Source organism: Loxodonta africana, chromosome 21 (genome assembly GCF_030014295.1).
Source record: "Loxodonta africana isolate mLoxAfr1 chromosome 21, mLoxAfr1.hap2, whole genome shotgun sequence".
NCBI classification, from domain to species: Eukaryota; Metazoa; Chordata; class Mammalia; order Proboscidea; family Elephantidae; genus Loxodonta; species Loxodonta africana.
This window is the reverse complement of record NC_087362.1, coordinates 28656945-28674839: the sequence shown is the minus strand read 5'-3', so window position 1 is coordinate 28674839 and position 17895 is coordinate 28656945. Positions and strand designations below refer to the sequence as shown.

The following is a 17895-nucleotide window of genomic DNA, read 5'->3' as shown; positions in this document are numbered from 1 at the left end:
GGGTTGGTGCTTCAATCTCACTGTTTCACCCTGATACCAAGGGAGGGGAAGGAAGACGAAATCATCTTTCCCGCTTCCATTGTGCTCCACTTTGTTGATGCTAAGTGGGGGTGGATGCTGAGATGCCCAGCAACCACTCGTGACACATAGAAGAAATGAGATTGTGGACATGAATTCCTATTACACCTGTTTTGCACTGCCATGTTGAAATTCACTGCTGCTGGATGGGTGTGGAGCTTCAGCTTCATGGCGTTTCTCAGTGACAACAGGGAGGGGGATATCTGGTGCTTTTATTAGCCCTCACTTATTCCATCCTGTTCTGTATTGGTATAAGAAGGGGGTAAAATTTCAGCTCCCCATCCATGCACCCTGACCTTAAGTTACCACAAAAAAAAAAAAAAAAAACTTCTACCTGTATCCGGTGGAAAAACACAGAATATTAGCTGCCTGCTAAGTGATTTAGACTACATGAGTCAGGAGAATGCTATAGCAGTCCTGCTTTCCATCTTGCCGATCTTGGATTTGTGAGCTCCTACGGTTGTGTGAGTCAGTAGAAACCTCTTTCCTGCCTCATGGACTTGGAACTTCACAACCTCTAAAAACCACCTGAGCCATTTCCTTGTTATAAATCTCTCTCTCTCTCTATGTATTTATACGCTTTACTGGTTCTGCTTCTCTAGAGAATCAGCCTAAAACAATGCATCTACGCAAAGAAAAATAGTCTCACAACTGGACCAATAAGCAACATCATGATAAACAGAGAAAATATTGAAGCTGTTAATCATTTCATTTAACTTGGATTCAGGATCAACGCCCATGGAAACAGCAGTCAAGAAATCAAACGACACAGTACATAGGACATACCTGCTGCAAATGACCTCTTGAAAGTGTTAAAAAGCAAAGATATCACTTTGAAGACTAAAGTGCACTTGACTCAAGCCATGGTGCTTCAGTCACCTCACATGCACAGGAAAGCTGCACAATGAATAACGAAGATGGAAAGAGAATTGATGCCTTTGAATTATGGTGTTGAATGTATCAAATATATACCATGAAGAGACAGAATTTTGACCAAATTTGTCTTGGAAGAAGTACAGCCAGGAGCAAGAATTGCTAGACTTTGTCTCACATAGTGTGGATATTATCAGGAGGGGCCAGTCCCTGGAGAAGGACATCATGCTTGGTAAAGTGGAAGGTCAGGGAAAAAGACATTCAAGGAGATGGATTGACACAGTGGCTGCCATAATGGGCTCAAGCATGCAACAATTGTGAGCATGGTGCAGGATAGGGCACTTTTCCATTCTGTAGTATGTAGGGCGGCTATGAGTTGGAACTAACTTGACAGCACCTAATGACAATGGCAACGTGTATTTGTTTATTTCACATAGGTGAGATCACATAATATTTCTCCATTTGAAAACCAGAGACTAATGGTTAGAGTATTTTGCCCCTAAACAGACCTTCATGTGTAATAAATTCTGAAATATCAGAGTTGGTTTTGCACGTGAGTAAGGAAATAATTACTCCCTCATGTTGGAAAGGAAACCTTGGTGGTGTAGTGGTTAAGTGCTATGGCTGCTACCTTAAAGGTCAGCAGCTCAAACCCTCCAGACAATCCTTGGAAACTCTATGGGGGTGTTCTACTGTGTCCTATAAAAATAGGGTCGCTATAATTCAGAATCAACTTGACGGTAACAGGGTTTGGTTAAGTTTTGGCAATGCTGGAAAAGTGGAAGACCCTCAACGAGGTGGATTGACACAGTGGCCGCAACAATGAGCTCAAGCTTAACAACGATTGCAAGGATGGCTCAGGACTGGGCAGTGTTTTGTTCTGTTGTCCATAGGGTCGCTATGAGTCGGAACCGACTCAACGGCACCTAACAACAACAACAATGTTGGATGGGACCTCTGGTGGTGCAGTTGTTAAGAGCTCGGATGCTGTCCAAATGTCAGCAGTTGAAATCCACCAGCCACTCATTGGAAACTCTCTAGGGCAGTTCTATTCTGTCCTATAGGGCCGCTATGAGTCGGAAAGGACTGGACGGAAACAGATTTGGTTTTTTCGGTTGTTAATCTTGGATGAAAATAAATGTAATCATATGCCCATCTCCCAAAATTTTTAAATATGTATGTGAAATGTATCAAGGGCTAAGTATAGAATTGGAAAAATATAGAGATACATTAGAAAATGTAGGGTAAAATTTCATGATTTCAGGGCTTGGAAGACTTTTAAAAACAATTTTTATTGTGCTTTAAGTGAAAGTTTACAAATCAAGTCAGTCTCTCATAGAAAACATTTATATACAACTTGTTATATACTTCTAGTTGCTCTCCCCCTTAGGAGACAGCACACTCCTTCCTTCCACTCTATATTTTCATGTCCATTCGGCCAGCTTCTGACACTCTCTCCCCTCTCCTCTCCCCTACCAGACAGGAGCTGGCCACATAGTCTCATGTGTCTACTTGTTCCAAGAAGCTCACTCTTCACCTGTATGATTTTCTGTCCCATAGTCCAGTGCCATCCCTGTCTGAAGAGTTGGCTTTGGGAATGGTTCCTGTCTTGGGCTAAGAGTAGGTCTAGGGACTATGACCTCTGGGGTCCTTCTAGTCTCAGTCAGACCACTGAGTCTGGTGTTTTTATGAGATTTTGAGGTCTGCATCCCACTGGTCTCCTCCTCCATCAGGCCTTCTCTGTTGTGTTCCCTGTCAGGGCAGTCATTGGTTGTAGCCGGGCACCATGTGGTTCTTCTGGTCTCAGGCTGATGTAGTCTCTTGTTTATGCGGCCCTTTCTGTGTCTTGGGCTCAGAATTACCTTGTGTCTTTGGTGTTCTTCATTCTCCTTTGTTCTAGGTTGGTTGAGTCCCATTGATGTATCTTAGATGGCTGTTTGTTAGCATTTAAAGGCTTGGAAGATTTTTTTTTAAATTATGAAAACTACAACTGCAAATATTAAACTGGAAATCTTAAAAAACAAATTGACAAATTAGATGATGAGATCATTGCAATTATATTAGATTAACTAGATTAGGTAAATGTGATTGGATTAACTCAAATTGAATTTGATTGGGTTGATTGCCCTAGAGTGAATGGTTTACATTACTTTGGGAGTGGATCTAAAGATTTGATTAGATCATCTGAGACTGGAACTCAAGAATTACCTCTGGATTAAAAAAAGAAGACTAAAGAAAACAATCAAACCATTGGAGTGGAGTCGATTCCAATTCATGGTGATCCTGTGGGACTTAGGATAACTGCCTCATAGGGTTTCCAAAGAGCAGCTGGTGGATTCAAACTTTCTTGGACTGAGACTCCATCTTCTCAGCTCTTCAGCCAGGCAAAGCACAAGCATCTGCAACCCTGCCCCACTGGCCCCTCTCAAGGGATTCTGCTCTTCCAATTCAGCCTGAATCCATTTCCTCTTTGACTCCTTATCATGCACCCAACTCATGTCCATATCCTGCTGTAACCCAATGTCTATCTGTGAGATCCGAATAGACTGCGTAGGGCCAAGTGCCTTGAGAACTTGTGTCGAAGGTCTGAGGAAGCAGATTGTCAGTACTCTTGTGCCCAGTGTTATTTGTCTGGGAAGAAGCCTGGACCCTACGACCTTGGCGGCCAGGACCAGGGACTGTCCCCAGCGACATCCAGCTCTACCTACTTGGTCCTACATGGTAGTCTGGGCCCTTCTTTTCGCATTTTCCCTCCTGTCTTCCATTGGACTCTTTCTTCAGCTAGTACTGCTTCAGGTTCCAGATTTATTTTTTTTAAAAACTGGAAATATTAAGCAAGCAACAAATTAACAAATTACCTGGTTAGATAACTGTGGTGGTATTAGATTAACTAGAATAGGTAAATGTGATTGGATTAAGCAAATCGAATTATTGATTGCATTAGAGTGAATGAATTACATTACAAAGGATCCAATCCAAAGATTTAATTAGATGAACTGTGATTGGGTTATATGGATTAATTGAATGTGATGGATGGAATTGATTCGATTAAAGAGCACATAAATCACATGACTTTGAGACAACATAAAAGCTTGTGAGTCCATTGTTCTTAGTCCAGTCCGGTCTTCTCTTCAGGTTTGTGAGCTCCTCTCCTGGCTATTTAGCCTATTCAGAGGCTTTGAGAAGGAATCCTACTGCTTATTTTGGAATCTCATGCCCTGGAACCTGTACCACGGAGCCATCCCAGTATCCATCCATTAAGGATCTGTTGACACAGCCACAGACAGCTGGGCTTCAGGTTAGTCTTTTATTTATTTTTTTAATTTTAACTTCTTTTAAATGCTCAGAGATATAGTCCTTTTGAAAATCTACAGTGTTTTGGCACTTTGTATGGAGGTAAGCATTGTTTAGCATTTTAAAGGCTGATAAAATGTATCATTCTGAATTCAATTATTGCATTAAGATTTGAGTTTCAAAGTAAATATAGCCCAGTGTCCTGCCTTCTGTGGGATAGTGCATGAGTAGTTGTAGAGTCCTGGTGGTTTTGCCAAAGTAATTTAAAGACTAAAGAATTAAATTGTGCATTCTTATTTCATGTAGATTCATTGTGCATTTATCAGAAATGAGTTATAACGTGAGACAATGAAGGTAAACCACTAAACAAAACAGTCCAGGTCATCAACTGTGAAGGTCCCAATCTACTAAGGGAGACAATGATTTTCGGTGTTCATTCGTCATTGGAAGTTGCCTCCTCTCATGGAAAAGGTGAAGTCCTGGTGTTGCAGTGGTTAAGCACTGGGCCGCTAACCACAAGGGTGGCAGTTTGAGTGTACCAGCCACTCCTCGGAAGCCCTATAGGGTAGTTTTACTCTGTCATATAGGGTTGCTATGAGTCGGAATCGACTTGACTGGAACATGTAAAAGGTGGAAGTTTTAGCTTTTAAGAAGAGAATTTTTTTTCCCCAGACTTTTATATAAATTTAACAAAGAATAGACATACCATTCCCATAACCTTTGAGTTTTTTGTAAGTCTGGGGAAACTTAGGCTTTTTTTTCCTAGTACAGTCGATTATGCTAAATTATCAAAATCAGAACCATTCATTCAATGGTACAAATTCTAATTCACCAACTATGTGACAAGAGTTTGATCTGAGGGCAGATAGCTCCCTTTGTGGGAGGAGGTAATCGTGATAGAGGGTGAGATGACTTTGCGAGCAGAGGAAAATGATCTAGATTTGACTTAGTGGGCACCTTCGTACCGATTGGGAGATGAAGGCGTATGAAGAATTTTGTCTCCGTCTATATACAATGTTTTCCTTATCTCATGATTCAGGAAACCAAGTCAATTTCTGAGGAAGACTGGCCTGAAGCTTGAAGGAGCTGAGGCAGACGGCAGTTGATTACAAATAGGGTCAGCCTGAGAGACCTCATAAAGTCCAGACCATGAAGAGGCAATGGAGAGGACCGGTGGCACAAAATGTTCCCCAACCAGAGCAGGAAGATCCCAGGGTAAGTGGAGGCTTGGATCTCTCAGGAACCAGAAGGGCTGAATGGATTCCAGAGAGATGGTTTGAAGATGTAAACTTTTGTGTCCTTAACTCAATTGTTCTTTCTCATTTAAGGCTGGTCCTGTTTGCGACCTTCTCACCGGGCTAATTAGCCCATTTATAGTGTTTGAGGAGGAGTCTTACTCCCTAGTTAGTGTCCTTTCCAGCCTAGTGTTTGTCAATGTCTTGAAATCTGGCTCATAATCCTCATCCTTAGACTTCCCAGTTGTTCCTCCCAGTCCCCTGCTCTAACATGGGCAGGGCCATAATCCCCTGAAATTCCTTACACGTATCGGGCCATGTGCAGATGTTCCCTTCTCAAAACAAGACCTAACTATTAAAATCTGATCTTATACTGAGCTTTGAAATCTGCCTGTTATTTCTGCTGAGTCACCAACCACCCCTTTCTCCACCCACAGAGGAAGTGTAAGAACTGCGGAGCCTTTGGGCACACAGCAAGAAGTAAGAGGTGCCCCATAAAGTGCTGGAGTAGGGTTGTAATGCCCAGAGCCTTGGGCTCAAAGAAGATGAAGGAGAACATGGAGCCAAAGAAACCCCAGGAGCCTCAGACTCTTTGGCCCTTTAACAACTTGGAAAGAGAGAAGGAACAAAGACAAAGGTGAGGGACATGGAAAGTCCTTGTGTATTGAAAGATGATGTGTTTTCATCTCTATGTCGTGTGTCCTGCCATCAGAGTAACTGGAGAGAAATAGGGCAGGGTAACTGGAGAGAAATAGCCAAGGGCTGAATATGCTCCCGGATAATCACTAAGGGGAGGGGCCAGGGTAAATCTTGGAGCTTTGAACTTGAACATGGCAGGGACAATACAACAGAATGTAGCTTACAGTAGAGAATGGACAAAATGTGGGGGTGAATGGGTTGTAGGATGAATCTGAGATGAGGGACTGGGCAGCCTTGGAAAAGATCACAGTGATTCAATACCTCCCTCATCCCAAAACAATAGGACTGGGACCCCAGAATTCTTATCTTATGTTGGGAGAGTAACCTGGGGTGTGTCCTCTTAACACGTTTTTCTTTTTCCCATCAGGCAAGGAGAGTATGACAGAAAAGCTCTACTCCAGAAATTTCCCAAGAGACCCGAAGGGAAGCAGCAGCAAAATTGGAAGGAATCGACAGAATCTTGTGACTACTTAAGGGTGAGTCAAGCAGGTTCCCTGCTCTATTTCTCTTCTGTGTAAGCGAGTTTTTCTTCACTCCCATGCCCCTTCTGTGGCAAGAGGTTTGAAAATTCTGTTTTGGCCAATAGAATTTCAAATTTTTGTATGCATTTTGGATGCCATTTTCCCTTTGTCTTTGTAATATTTCTTGTGTGCCTACCAAAAACATGCTAGTGGGAGCATTTGGTGCATAGGTATAAGTGATTTAGTCAGATGCCTTCCAAGAGGTAGACTCCTACATGGGAAAATATGCATCTTTTTTTTTTTTTAATAACTTTTATTAAGCTTCAAGTGAACGTTTACAAATCCAATCAGTCTGTCACATATAAGTTTACATACATCTCACTCCCTACTCCCACTTGCTCTCCCCCTCTTGAGTCAGCCCTTTCAGTCTCTCCTTTCTTGACAATTTTGCCAGCTTCCCTCTCTCTCTATCCTCCCATCCCCCCTCCAGACAAGAGTTGCCAACACAATCTCAAGTGTCCACCTGATATAATTAGCTCACTCTTCATCAGCGTCTCTCTCCCACTCGCTGACCAGTCCCTTTCATTTCTGATGAGTTGTCTTCGGGGATGGTTCCTGTCCTGTGTCAACTGAAGGTATGGGGACCATGGCCGCCGGGATTCCTCCAGTCTCAGTCAGACCATTAAGTTTGGTCTTTTTATGAGAATTTGGGGTCTGTTTCCCACTGATCTCCTGCTCCCTCAGGGGTCCTCTGCTGTGCTCCCTGTCAGGGCAGTCATCGATTGTGGCCGGGCACCAACTAGTTCTTCTGGTCTCAGGATGATGTAGGTCTCTGGTTCATGTGGCCCTTTCTGTCTCTTGGGTTCTTAGTTGTCGTGTGGGCTTGGTGTTCTTCATTTTCCTTTGCTCCAGGTGGGTTGAGACCAATTGCTGCATCTTAGATGGCCGCTTGTTAGCATTTAAGAGCCCAGACGCCACATTTCAAAGTGGGATGCAGAATGATTTCATAATAGAATTATTTTGCCAATTGACTTAGAAGTCCCCGCAAACCATGTTCCCCAGACCCCCGCCCCTGCTCCGCTAACCTTTGAAGCATTCATTTTATCCCGGAAACTTCTTTGCTTTTGGTCCAATCCAATTGAGCTGACCTTCCATGTATTGAGTGTTGTCTTTCTCTTCACCTAAAGCAGTTCTTATCTACTGATTAATCAATAAAAAACCCTCTCCCACCCTCCCTCCCTCCCCGCCTCGTAACCACAAAAGTATGTGTTCTTCGCAGGTTTACTATTTCTCAAGATCTTATAATAGTGGTCTTATACAATATTTGTCCTTTTGCCTCTGACTCATTTCGCTCAGCATAATGCCTTCCAGATTCCTCCATGTTATGAAATGTTTCAGAGATTCGTCACTGTTCTTTATCTATGTGTAGTATTCCATTGTGTGAATATGCCACAATTTATTTACCCATTCATCCGTTGATGGACACCTTGGTTGCTTCCAACTCTTTGCTATTGTAAACAGAGCTGCAATAAACATGGGTGTGCATGTATCTGTTTGTATGAAGGCTCTTGTATCTCTAGGGTATATTCCTAGGAGTGGGATTTCTGGGTTGTATGGTAGTTCTATTTCTAACTGTTTAAGATAACGCCAGATAGATTTGCAAAGTGGTTGTACCATTTGACATTCCCACCAGCAGTGTATGAGAGTTACAATCTCTCCGCAGCCTCTCCAACATTTATTATTTTGTGTTTTTTGGATTAATGCCAGCCTTGCTGGTGTGAAATGGAATCTCATCGTAGTTTTAATTTGCATTTCTCTAATGGCTAATGATCGGGAGCATTTTCTCATGTATCTGTTGGCTGCCTGAATATCTTCTTTAGTGAAATGTGTGTTCATATCCTTTGCCCACTTCTTGATTGGGTTGTTTGTCTTTTTGTGGTTGAGTTTGGACAGAATCATGTATATTTTCGAGATCAGGCGCTGGTCGGAGATGTCATAGCTGAAAATTCTTTCCCAGTCTGTAGGTGGTCTTTTTACTCTTTTGGTGAAGTCTTTCGATGAGCATAGGTGTTTGATTTTTAGGAGCTCCCAGTTATCGGGTTTCTCTTCATCATTTTTGGTAATGTTTTGTATTCTGTTTATACCTTCTATTAGGGCTCCTAGGGTTGTCCCAATTTTTTCTTCCATGATCTTTATCGTTTTAGTGTTTATGTTTAGGTCTTTGATCCACTTGGAGTTAGTTTTTGTGCGTGGTGTGAGGTATGGGTCCTGTTTCATTTTTTTGCAAATGGATATCCAGTTATGCCAGCACCATTTGTTAAAAAGGCTATCTTTTCCCCAGTTAATTGACACTGGTCCTTTGTCAAATATCAGCTGCTCATACGTGGATGGATCTATGTCTGGGTTCTCAATTCTGTTCCTTTGGTCTATGTGTCTGTTGTTGTACCAGTACCAGGCTGTTTTGACTACTGTAGCTGTATAATATGTTCTGAAGTCAGGTAAGGTGAGGCCTCCCACTTTCTTCTTCTTTTTCAGTAGTGCTTTGCTTATCCGGGACTTCTTTCCCTTCCATATGAAGTTGGTGATTTGTTTCTCTATCCCCTTAAAATATGACATTGGAATTTGGATCGGAAGTGCGTTAAATGTATAGATGGCTTTTGGTAGAATAGACATTTTTACTATGTTAAGTCTTCCTATCCATGAGCGGGGTATGTTTTTCCACTTAAGTATGTCCTTTTGAATTTCTTGTAGTAGAGCTTTGTAGTTTTCTTTGTATAGGTCTTTTACATCCTTGGTAAGATTTATTCCTAAGTATCTTATCTTCTTGGGGGCTACTGTGAATGGTATTGATTTGGTTATTTCCTCTTCGGTGTTCTTTTTGTTGATGTAGAGGAATCCAAGTGATTTTTGTATGTTTATTTTATAACCTGAGACTCTGCCAAACTCTTCTATTAGTTTCAGTAGTTTTCTGGAGGATTCCTTAGGGTTTTCTGTGTTTATAATCATGTCATCTGCAAATAATGATAACTTTACTTCTTCCTTGCCAATCCGGATACCTTTTATTTCTTTGTCTAGCCTAATTGCCCTGGCTAAGACTTCCAACACGATGTTGAATAAGAGCGGTGATAAAGGGCATCCTTGTCTGGTTCCCGTTCTCAAGGGAAATGCTTTCAGGTTCTCTCCAGTTAGAGTGATATTGGCTGTTGGCTTTGCACAGATGCCCTTTATTATGTTGAGGAATTTTCCTTCAATTCCTATTTTGGTAAGAGTTTTTATCATAAATGGGTGTTGAACTTTGTCAAATGCCTTTTCTGCATCAATTGATAAGATCATGTGGTTTTTGTCTTTTGTTTTATTTATGTGATGGATTACATTAATGGTTTTTCTGATATTAAACCAGCCTTGCATACCTGGTATAAATCCCACTTGATCAGGGTGAATTATTTTTTTGATGTTTTGTTGGATTCTATTGGCTAGAATTTTGTTGAGGATTTTTGCATCAATGTTCATGAGGGATATAGGTCTATAATTTTCTTTTTTTGTAATGTCTTTACCTGGTTTTGGTATCAGGGAGATGGTGGCTTCATAGAATGAGTTGGGTAGTATTCCGTCATTTTCTATGCTTTGGAATACCTTTAGTAGTAGTGGTGTTAACTCTTCTCTGAAAGTTTGGCAGAACTCTGCAGTGAAGCCGTCCGGGCCAGGGCTTGTTTTTGTTGGGAGTTTTTTGATTACTGTTTCAATCTCTTTTTTTGTTATGGGTCTATTTAGTTGTTCTACTTCTGAATGTGTTAGTTTAGGTAGGTAGTGTTTTTCCAGAAATTCATCCATTTCTTCTAGGTTTTCAAATTTGTTAGAGTACAATTTTTCATAATAATCTGAAATGATTCTTTTAATTTCATTTGGTTCTGTTGTGATGTGGTCCTTCTCATTTCTGATTCGGGTTATTTGTTTCCTTTCCTGTATTTCTTTAGTCAGTCTAGCCAATGGTTTATCAATTTTGTTAATTTTTTCAAAGAACCAGCTTTTGGCTTTGTTAATTCTTTCGATTGTTTTTCTGTTCTCTAATTCATTTAGTTCAGCTCTAATTTTTATTTGTTTTCTTCTGGTGCCTGATGGATTCTTTTGTTGCTCACTTTCTATTTGTTCAAGTTGTAGGGACAGTTCTCTGATTTTGGCTCTTTCTTCTTTTTGTATGTGTGCATTTATCGATATAAATTGGCCTCTGAGCACTGCTTTTGCTGTGTCCCAGAGGTTTTGATAGGAAGTATTTTCATTCTCGTTGCTTTCTATGAATTTTCTTATTCCCTCCTTGATGTCTTCTATAACCCAGTCTTTTTTCAGGAGGGTGTTGTTCATTTTCCAAGTATTTGATTTCTTTTCCCTAGTTTTTCTGTTATTGATCTCTAGTTTTATTGCCTTGTGGTCTGAGAAGATGCTTTGTAATATTTCGATGTTTTGGACTCTGCAAAGGTTTGTTTTATGACCTAATATGTGGTCTATTCTAGAGAATGTTCCATGTGCGCTAGAAAAAAAAGTATACTTTGTAGCAGGTGGGTGGAGAGTTCTGTATAAGTCAATGAGGTCAAGTTGGTTGATTGTTGTAATTAGATCTTCCGTGTCTCTGCTGAGCTTCTTACTGGATGTCCTGTCCTTCTCCGAAAGTGGTGTGTTGAAGTCTCCTACTATAATTGTGGAGGTATCTATCTCGCTTTTCAATTCTGTTAAAATTTGATTTATGTATCTTGCAGCCCTGTCATTGGGTGCATAAATATTTAATATGGTTTTGTCTTCCTGATCAATTGTCCCTTTTATCATTATGTAGTGTCCTTCTTTATCCTTTGTGGTGGATTTAAGTCTAAAGTCTATTTTGTCAGAAATTAATATTGCTACTCCTCTTCTTTTTTGCTTATTGTTTGCTTGATATACTTTTTTCCATCCTTTGAGTTTTAGTTTGTTTGTGTCTCTAAGTCTAAGGTGTGTCTCTTGTAGGCAGCATATAGATGGATCGTGTTTCTTTATCCAGTCTGTGACTCTCTGTCTCTTTATTGGTGCATTTAGTCCATTTACATTCAGGGTAATTATAGATAAATAAGTTTTTAGTGCTGTCATTTTGATGCCTTTTTATGTGTGTTGTTGACAATTTCATTTTTCCACATACTTTTTGGTGCTGAGGCGTTTTTCTTAGTAAATTGTGAGATCCTCATTTTCATAGTGCTTGACTTTTTGTTAGTTGAGTCGTTACGTTTTTCTTGGTTTTTATCTTGAGTTATAGAGTTGTTATACCTTTTTGTGGTTACCTTATTATTTACCCCTATTTTTCTAAGTAAAAACCTAACTTGTATTGTTCTATATCGCCTTGTATCACTCTTCATATGGCAGTTCAATGTCTCCTGTATTTAGTCCCTCTTTTTGATTATTGTGATCTTTTACCTATTGACTTCCATGATTCCCTGTTATGTGTATTTTTTTTTTAATTAATCTTAATTTGTTTTTGTGATTTCCCTATTTGAGTTGATATCAGGACGTTGTTTTGTGACCTTGTGTTGTGCTGATATCTGATATTATTGGTTCTCTGACCAAACAATATCCTTTATTATTTCTTGTAGCTTTAGTTTGGTTTTTGCAAATTCTCTAAACTTGTGTTTGTCTGTAAATATCTTAATTTCGCCTTCATATTTCGGAGAGAGTTTTGCTGGATATATGATCCTTGGCTGGCAGTTTTTCTCCTTCAGTGTTCTGTATATGTCGTCCCATTCCCTTCTTGTCTGCATGGTTTCTGCTGAGTAGTCAGAACATATTCTTACTGATTCTCCCTTGAAGGAAACCTTTCTTTTCTCCCTGGCTGCTTTTAAAATTTTCTGTTTATCTTTGGTTTTGGTGAGTTTGATGATAATATGTCTTGGTGTTTTTCTTTTTGGATCAATCTTAAATGGGGTTCGGTGAGCATCTTGGATAGATATCCTTTCGTCTTTCATGATGTCAGGGAAGTTTTCTGTCAGGAGTTCTTCAACTATTTTCTCTGTGTTTTCTGTCCCCCCTCCCTGTTCTGGGACTCCAATCACCCGCAGGTTATCCTTCTTGATAGAGTCCCACATAATTCTTAGGGTTTCTTCATTTTTTTTAATTCTTTTATCTGATTTTTTTTCAGCTATGTTGGTGTCGATTCCCTCGTCCTCCAGATGTCCCAGTGTGCATTCTAATTGCTCGAGTCTGCTCCTCTGACTTCCTAGTGTGTTGTCTAATTCTGTTATTTTATTGTTAATCTTTTGGATTTCTACATGTTGTCTCTCTATGGATTCTTGCAACTTATTAATTTTTCCAGTATGTTCTTGAATAATCTTTTTGAGTTCTTCAACAGTTTTATCAGTGTGTTCCTTGGCTTTTTCTGCAGTCTGCCTTATTTCATTTGTGATATCATTAAGCATTCTGTAAATTAGTTTTTTATATTCTGTATCTGATAATTCCAAGATTGTATCTTCATTTGGGAAAGATTTTGATTCTTTTGTTTGGGGGGTTGGAGAAGCTGTCATGGTCTGCTTCTTTAAGTGGTTTGATATGGATTGTTGTCTCCGAGCCATCACTGGGAAACTAGTTTTTCCAGAAAATCCGCTAAAAAAAAAAATGCAGTCAGATCCCTATCAGAGTTCTCCCTCTGGCTCAGGCTATTCAGATGTTAATGAAGCGCCTGGGGAGGGTGGGGGAGGGAACAGAGAGATAGGAGAGTAGCACCTCAGAATATAGCCAGAGTTGCTTGTCTTGCTTGGAATGACTATTATATCTGAGACTCCCGCGGGGCGCGTCGCCTATGTGTGCTGGCTGTGTGGAGATTGCCCCCGGGGGGTCTGGCCCGCTGGAGTCACGGTCAGATCCTCCGCTTCCAGCCCCACACCCAGCGTAAAGGCTCCCCTACTGGGACGGTGCACTCTCGACTCCAAAATCAGTCGCTGCCTCCAGGGGACTTCTCGTCCCTCCAGCCGCATGGCCGTGCCGCCTCCGAGAACCAGTTGGGCCTCCTCCCGGGGTTAGTTCAGATGGGTGGAGCAGGTCCCCGTGCTTGTGCCTTGACCGAGTGTCCCGGCTGGGACGCTGTTCTTCCTGCTCCAATACCAGTCACTGCCTCCCGGGGACTTCTCCTACCGGTTGCGTCCCACGCCGCCCGTGGAACCGGCTGGTCCCCCTCCCGGGGTTAGTTCAGGGGGGTGGAGCCGCTCTCTGTGCTTGTGCCGTACCTGACTGGTACGCTGGCTCCAGGATCTGGAAACAATCGCTGCTTCCCCGTATTAGTTCGTTCTTCGTCTCTAAATCTGTGTTTGTTGTTCAGGGTTCGTAGATTGTTATGTATGTGATCGATTCACTTGTTTTTTCGTGTCTTTGTTGTAAGAGGGATCCGAGGTAGCGTCTGCCTAGTCCGCCATCTTGGCTGCGCCCCCCGGAAAATATGCATCTTTTAAGTTGCGTTACATATTTCCAAATCTCTCTTGAAAACACATTAGCCATCCATCTGCCTTCAAAAGACCTTTAGCCATGTCCACCCCATAGAAGTCTGTAGGAAAGGGCTTGTTCAACGTCATTAAGCAAGATACGGTAGTACAAAAGTAGATAGTTTTCAGTGTGATGGGAACAATGTATCTAGCTGATATTGCAGCTTATTTTCCCTGAGCCTAACTGAGGTTGGGTAGCTCTTCATATACAAAGAGACTGCCTGTATTTCTTGCACTGTTAGAGAAAATTCGATAACTTCCATGCCTTTATGTTGGTTGATTTTTCTTTTCCACTTGACTTGGAGGAAAGCCTAATATATGCCCTGCGGTGTCTTCTCCCACAGCATCCTTGCAGGCCCATGCCTGTTCACACTACCAAGATGCGATCTGTCCTGAACCCTTCTCTCAGAAACTGGCCACCTGTAAGGAAACCTGACCAGAAATCCATCTTCCCTGAAAGGTCTCCTATCCAAGATCACGATCCAAGCTTCTTCTCATCTCACGGACAAACTAAAGAAGAAGTGGATATCACTGGCTCTTCTCAGCCAGCAACCAAACACTTTGGCCAGGACTCTACCGTCATGGCCAAGACAACAGACAACGGATGTGATGCTTGTGCTTATTATGTTTCCCAGCCAGCCTCCAAAACCCTTGCCCTGGGCCATGTCCTCAGCCCCAAGGCACAAGCCCAGGGTCCTGATAGGATCTCAAAATCCAGTCCACAGCCTGCCAGAGTTAGAAGGGGCCAGGACTCTCCACTCAGCATTCAGGCACCAGGAAAAAGATCTGCCCAGATCCCCGAGCAAAACTGCTTGAATCCTGCGAAGAAAGCAAAACTCACAACCCTCCAGATTGTGCAACAGAGCAGAAAGAGACCTGATGTGGGAGCTGGCCAGCCTCTCTCCAATTCAACTGAATTTGGACCCAACAGGCCACCCCAAGTCACCGGGATGACTGACCTCCAGCCACCACACAGTAGACCTCAACTGAATACTGTCGAAACCAGCCCTATCCTTCCACCCCCACTTTCTAGCTCTGTTGCACGACAGCCACTCAGAATTGTCTTCACAAGAATGGAAAATGGACAGTGGAGCTCCAGGTTCAGAACATCTCCCACCTCTCTCCCTCCTGAGTAGCCTACACCTGTTGTAGGGAGCCCTTAGGTTCTTGAGAATTGTGAGAGACAAGTTCCCGGATTCTAGTGAGGCTTCTGGCCTCCTTTTAAGGGGAGTGACTGGGAGTGAGACCTCTATGGTAGGGACCCTCAGCCTCAAGCCTCACATCAATGGATTGTGACTAAATGAGCACAGAGGGGAAAGATGCAGGGAACAGGGTGTATTTGTTGAATCACATCCTCAGATGTGGGAGTGCAATGGTGGACTCTTAGGTATTGTCAAAAGACAGACATGCCGAGACTGCCTATTTCAATTTTGCATATTAAGTTGTACATAATATGAACCTTATGCAACAGGCCTGTAGTAGTTGTTGTAATTTAGTTATTTGGATAGGAACTAAGTCAACATGGGAGTAAATATTCAAGTATACTGTCACTGGAAGCTATGTAATTAACTGTATTTGGTGTGAAAGTGAGTAAGTTTTGTAAAGACTTAAAGAACCCATCAGTGGGATCTGTCTCACTGAAGCAGTGCCCTGTACTGAGGCTAAGGTTTTGAGTCTGTGGGAATGTTTAAGTGGAAACCAGCATTGGGAATATTCTATTGATCTTTTTTGTTATTTACATTTACTGGAAAGTTGTATTGTAAATTTTCTTCAATGTGAATAAAATGTTCACAGGTACATTTTGTGTGGGTATTTTTATTTGCACATAATCTAACCCCCCCCAAAACAAAAAAACCCAAAGGTCCACATAAATATGTATTTGTTTGATTAACTGGATAGTAAGAAGAACTTCCATACACACAGTTTATTCTTGGACCTAGAATTTCCTTGAAATACGCATTTTCAGGTGCAACCCAGCCCTACTGCATTAAAATAGCAATATTCTCAACTGATTCATGTGCAGATTAAGTTGTGAGAAGCACTACTTGGGGACTGACTTGTCTCATATGAGTCACTTGGTGAACTTTAATTTACACGGGTGCTTAGCCCAGAAATAGAAATTTACTGTGTTGCTATCTACATTTGCTAACCTGATCAAGAAAAAGGGGCTGGCTCTTTAGGGAGTTTGATTTCCTTAGGAATAGCAAATAACTTGCTTCTCCCTCCATATGCAGCACCTGTTTCTAGAGGGCTTTTTTATTTCTCCGGGACCTCATTCCTTTAGCATAGCTACGTGCTAGTTGTGCAATAAGGTGCATAGGAAAGATATGGAGATATGAAGAAACTAAAGACACAACGTACACATGAAGAGAAAGTTATCAGGAACCCTGTCTAATGAGGGTCTCATATCCAAATTCAAAAAAAGAAAGAGAAGAACTTTTGCAACCAAAGCACAAATATACAAAGAACCCAATTAAAAAAGTGGGCAAAGGACTTTGTTATGGATTGAATTGTGTCCCCTTAAAATGTGGCTAGGCCGATTCCCAGTAGTGTGTGATTTTCCCCCATTGTGTCATCTGATGCGACTTTCCTGTGGGATGTAAATCGATGATGTTAATGAAGCAGTGTTTGAGGCAGTTATATTGATGAGGCAAGACGCAATCTACAAGAAGGAAGAAAACTCACAAAGTGGAGGAACATTGTAAACTGGTTGTAGAATAAATAAAATTTACTGAGATAGTAAGATAAATAAACATTATGTATACATGTATGCATGTGCATATTTGCATACATCCATACTTTCATACATACAAAAAGAAAAAACCCAAACCCCTTGCTGAGGTGTTGATTTTGATTCAGATGCGACTCTACAGATCTGCCCCATAGGCTTTCCAAGGCCGTCATCTTTTTGGAAGCTGATTTTCACATGGTTGGACCTCTGATGTCTGTTAGCAGCCAAGTGCTGAATCCTGCTTAGCCAGAGTTTGACCTCTCTCTGTCTAAACATTAGCAGCTGAGCTCTCATCCTCTATGCCACCAGGTCTCCAAATAAACATAGGGTTGTTGATCTGGTGGTGGTACCTGCTGAGTCAGCCAAACACTAGGAGCTTGACTGGCTTGACCTGGAGCATTGCGCAACGGTTTTGGGTTTTTTTTTTTTTTTTTTACTATGCTTTCAAGACAGGATCTTTGGACTCTACAGAAAAATTCCTTTCAGAAATTACTGTGGTGTGATGAAAGGAATTCCTAAAAAGCCTTCCAAAATGGTTTTAATTCCTTTATTTAAAGCTGAGGTTTTACTCTTGTGAGCAAGAAGTATTTCAAACTAGCTCCATTCTTAAGGATTACAATTGATGCCAAATATTTCATTTTAAATGTTTCAATTCTAAATCCGGATGAACAGACTTAATATACAGGATCCTGTCTAGATGATACTCTCCCATTTGTTTCATATTTAAAATAAATCACTCTCAAGATAAAATTATCTACTTAGGTTGTTGTAACTTCTCCACTGTATGAGTAAAAATATCACTGAAGTCAGAATATAATCAATGTTTGATTGAATTAAAGAGAGTCCGGATGTCAGTAGGTAGGAGAAGGGACTCTTTATAAAAGCTCTAAGTCTGTGGACATCATTCCAGAACTGACTGTTGGTAGAAGACACTGGAAGCCAGAGAAGAACCTGCTGATAGAAAGTGTCCATGGCTGAACAATGGAAAAAGCAAGCAGATGTCCTATATGCTGGGGTTACCCTGAGAACCCCACGTACCT

The 17895-nt window shown here is 41.3% G+C and overlaps 1 protein-coding gene across 1 annotated transcript; it reads left to right on the top strand.

Moving 5' to 3' along the window:
• The first annotated feature begins 6037 nt into the window (after window positions 1-6037).
• LOC111752827 (protein FAM90A27P-like) lies at window positions 6038-15260 on the top strand. The gene is made up of 3 exons (XM_064274185.1): window positions 6038-6117; window positions 6547-6655; window positions 14469-15260. Exons 1-3 carry the CDS (start codon window positions 6038-6040, stop codon window positions 15258-15260), a joined length of 981 nt encoding a protein of 326 aa, XP_064130255.1.
• The last annotated feature ends 2635 nt before the right edge of the window (window positions 15261-17895 follow it).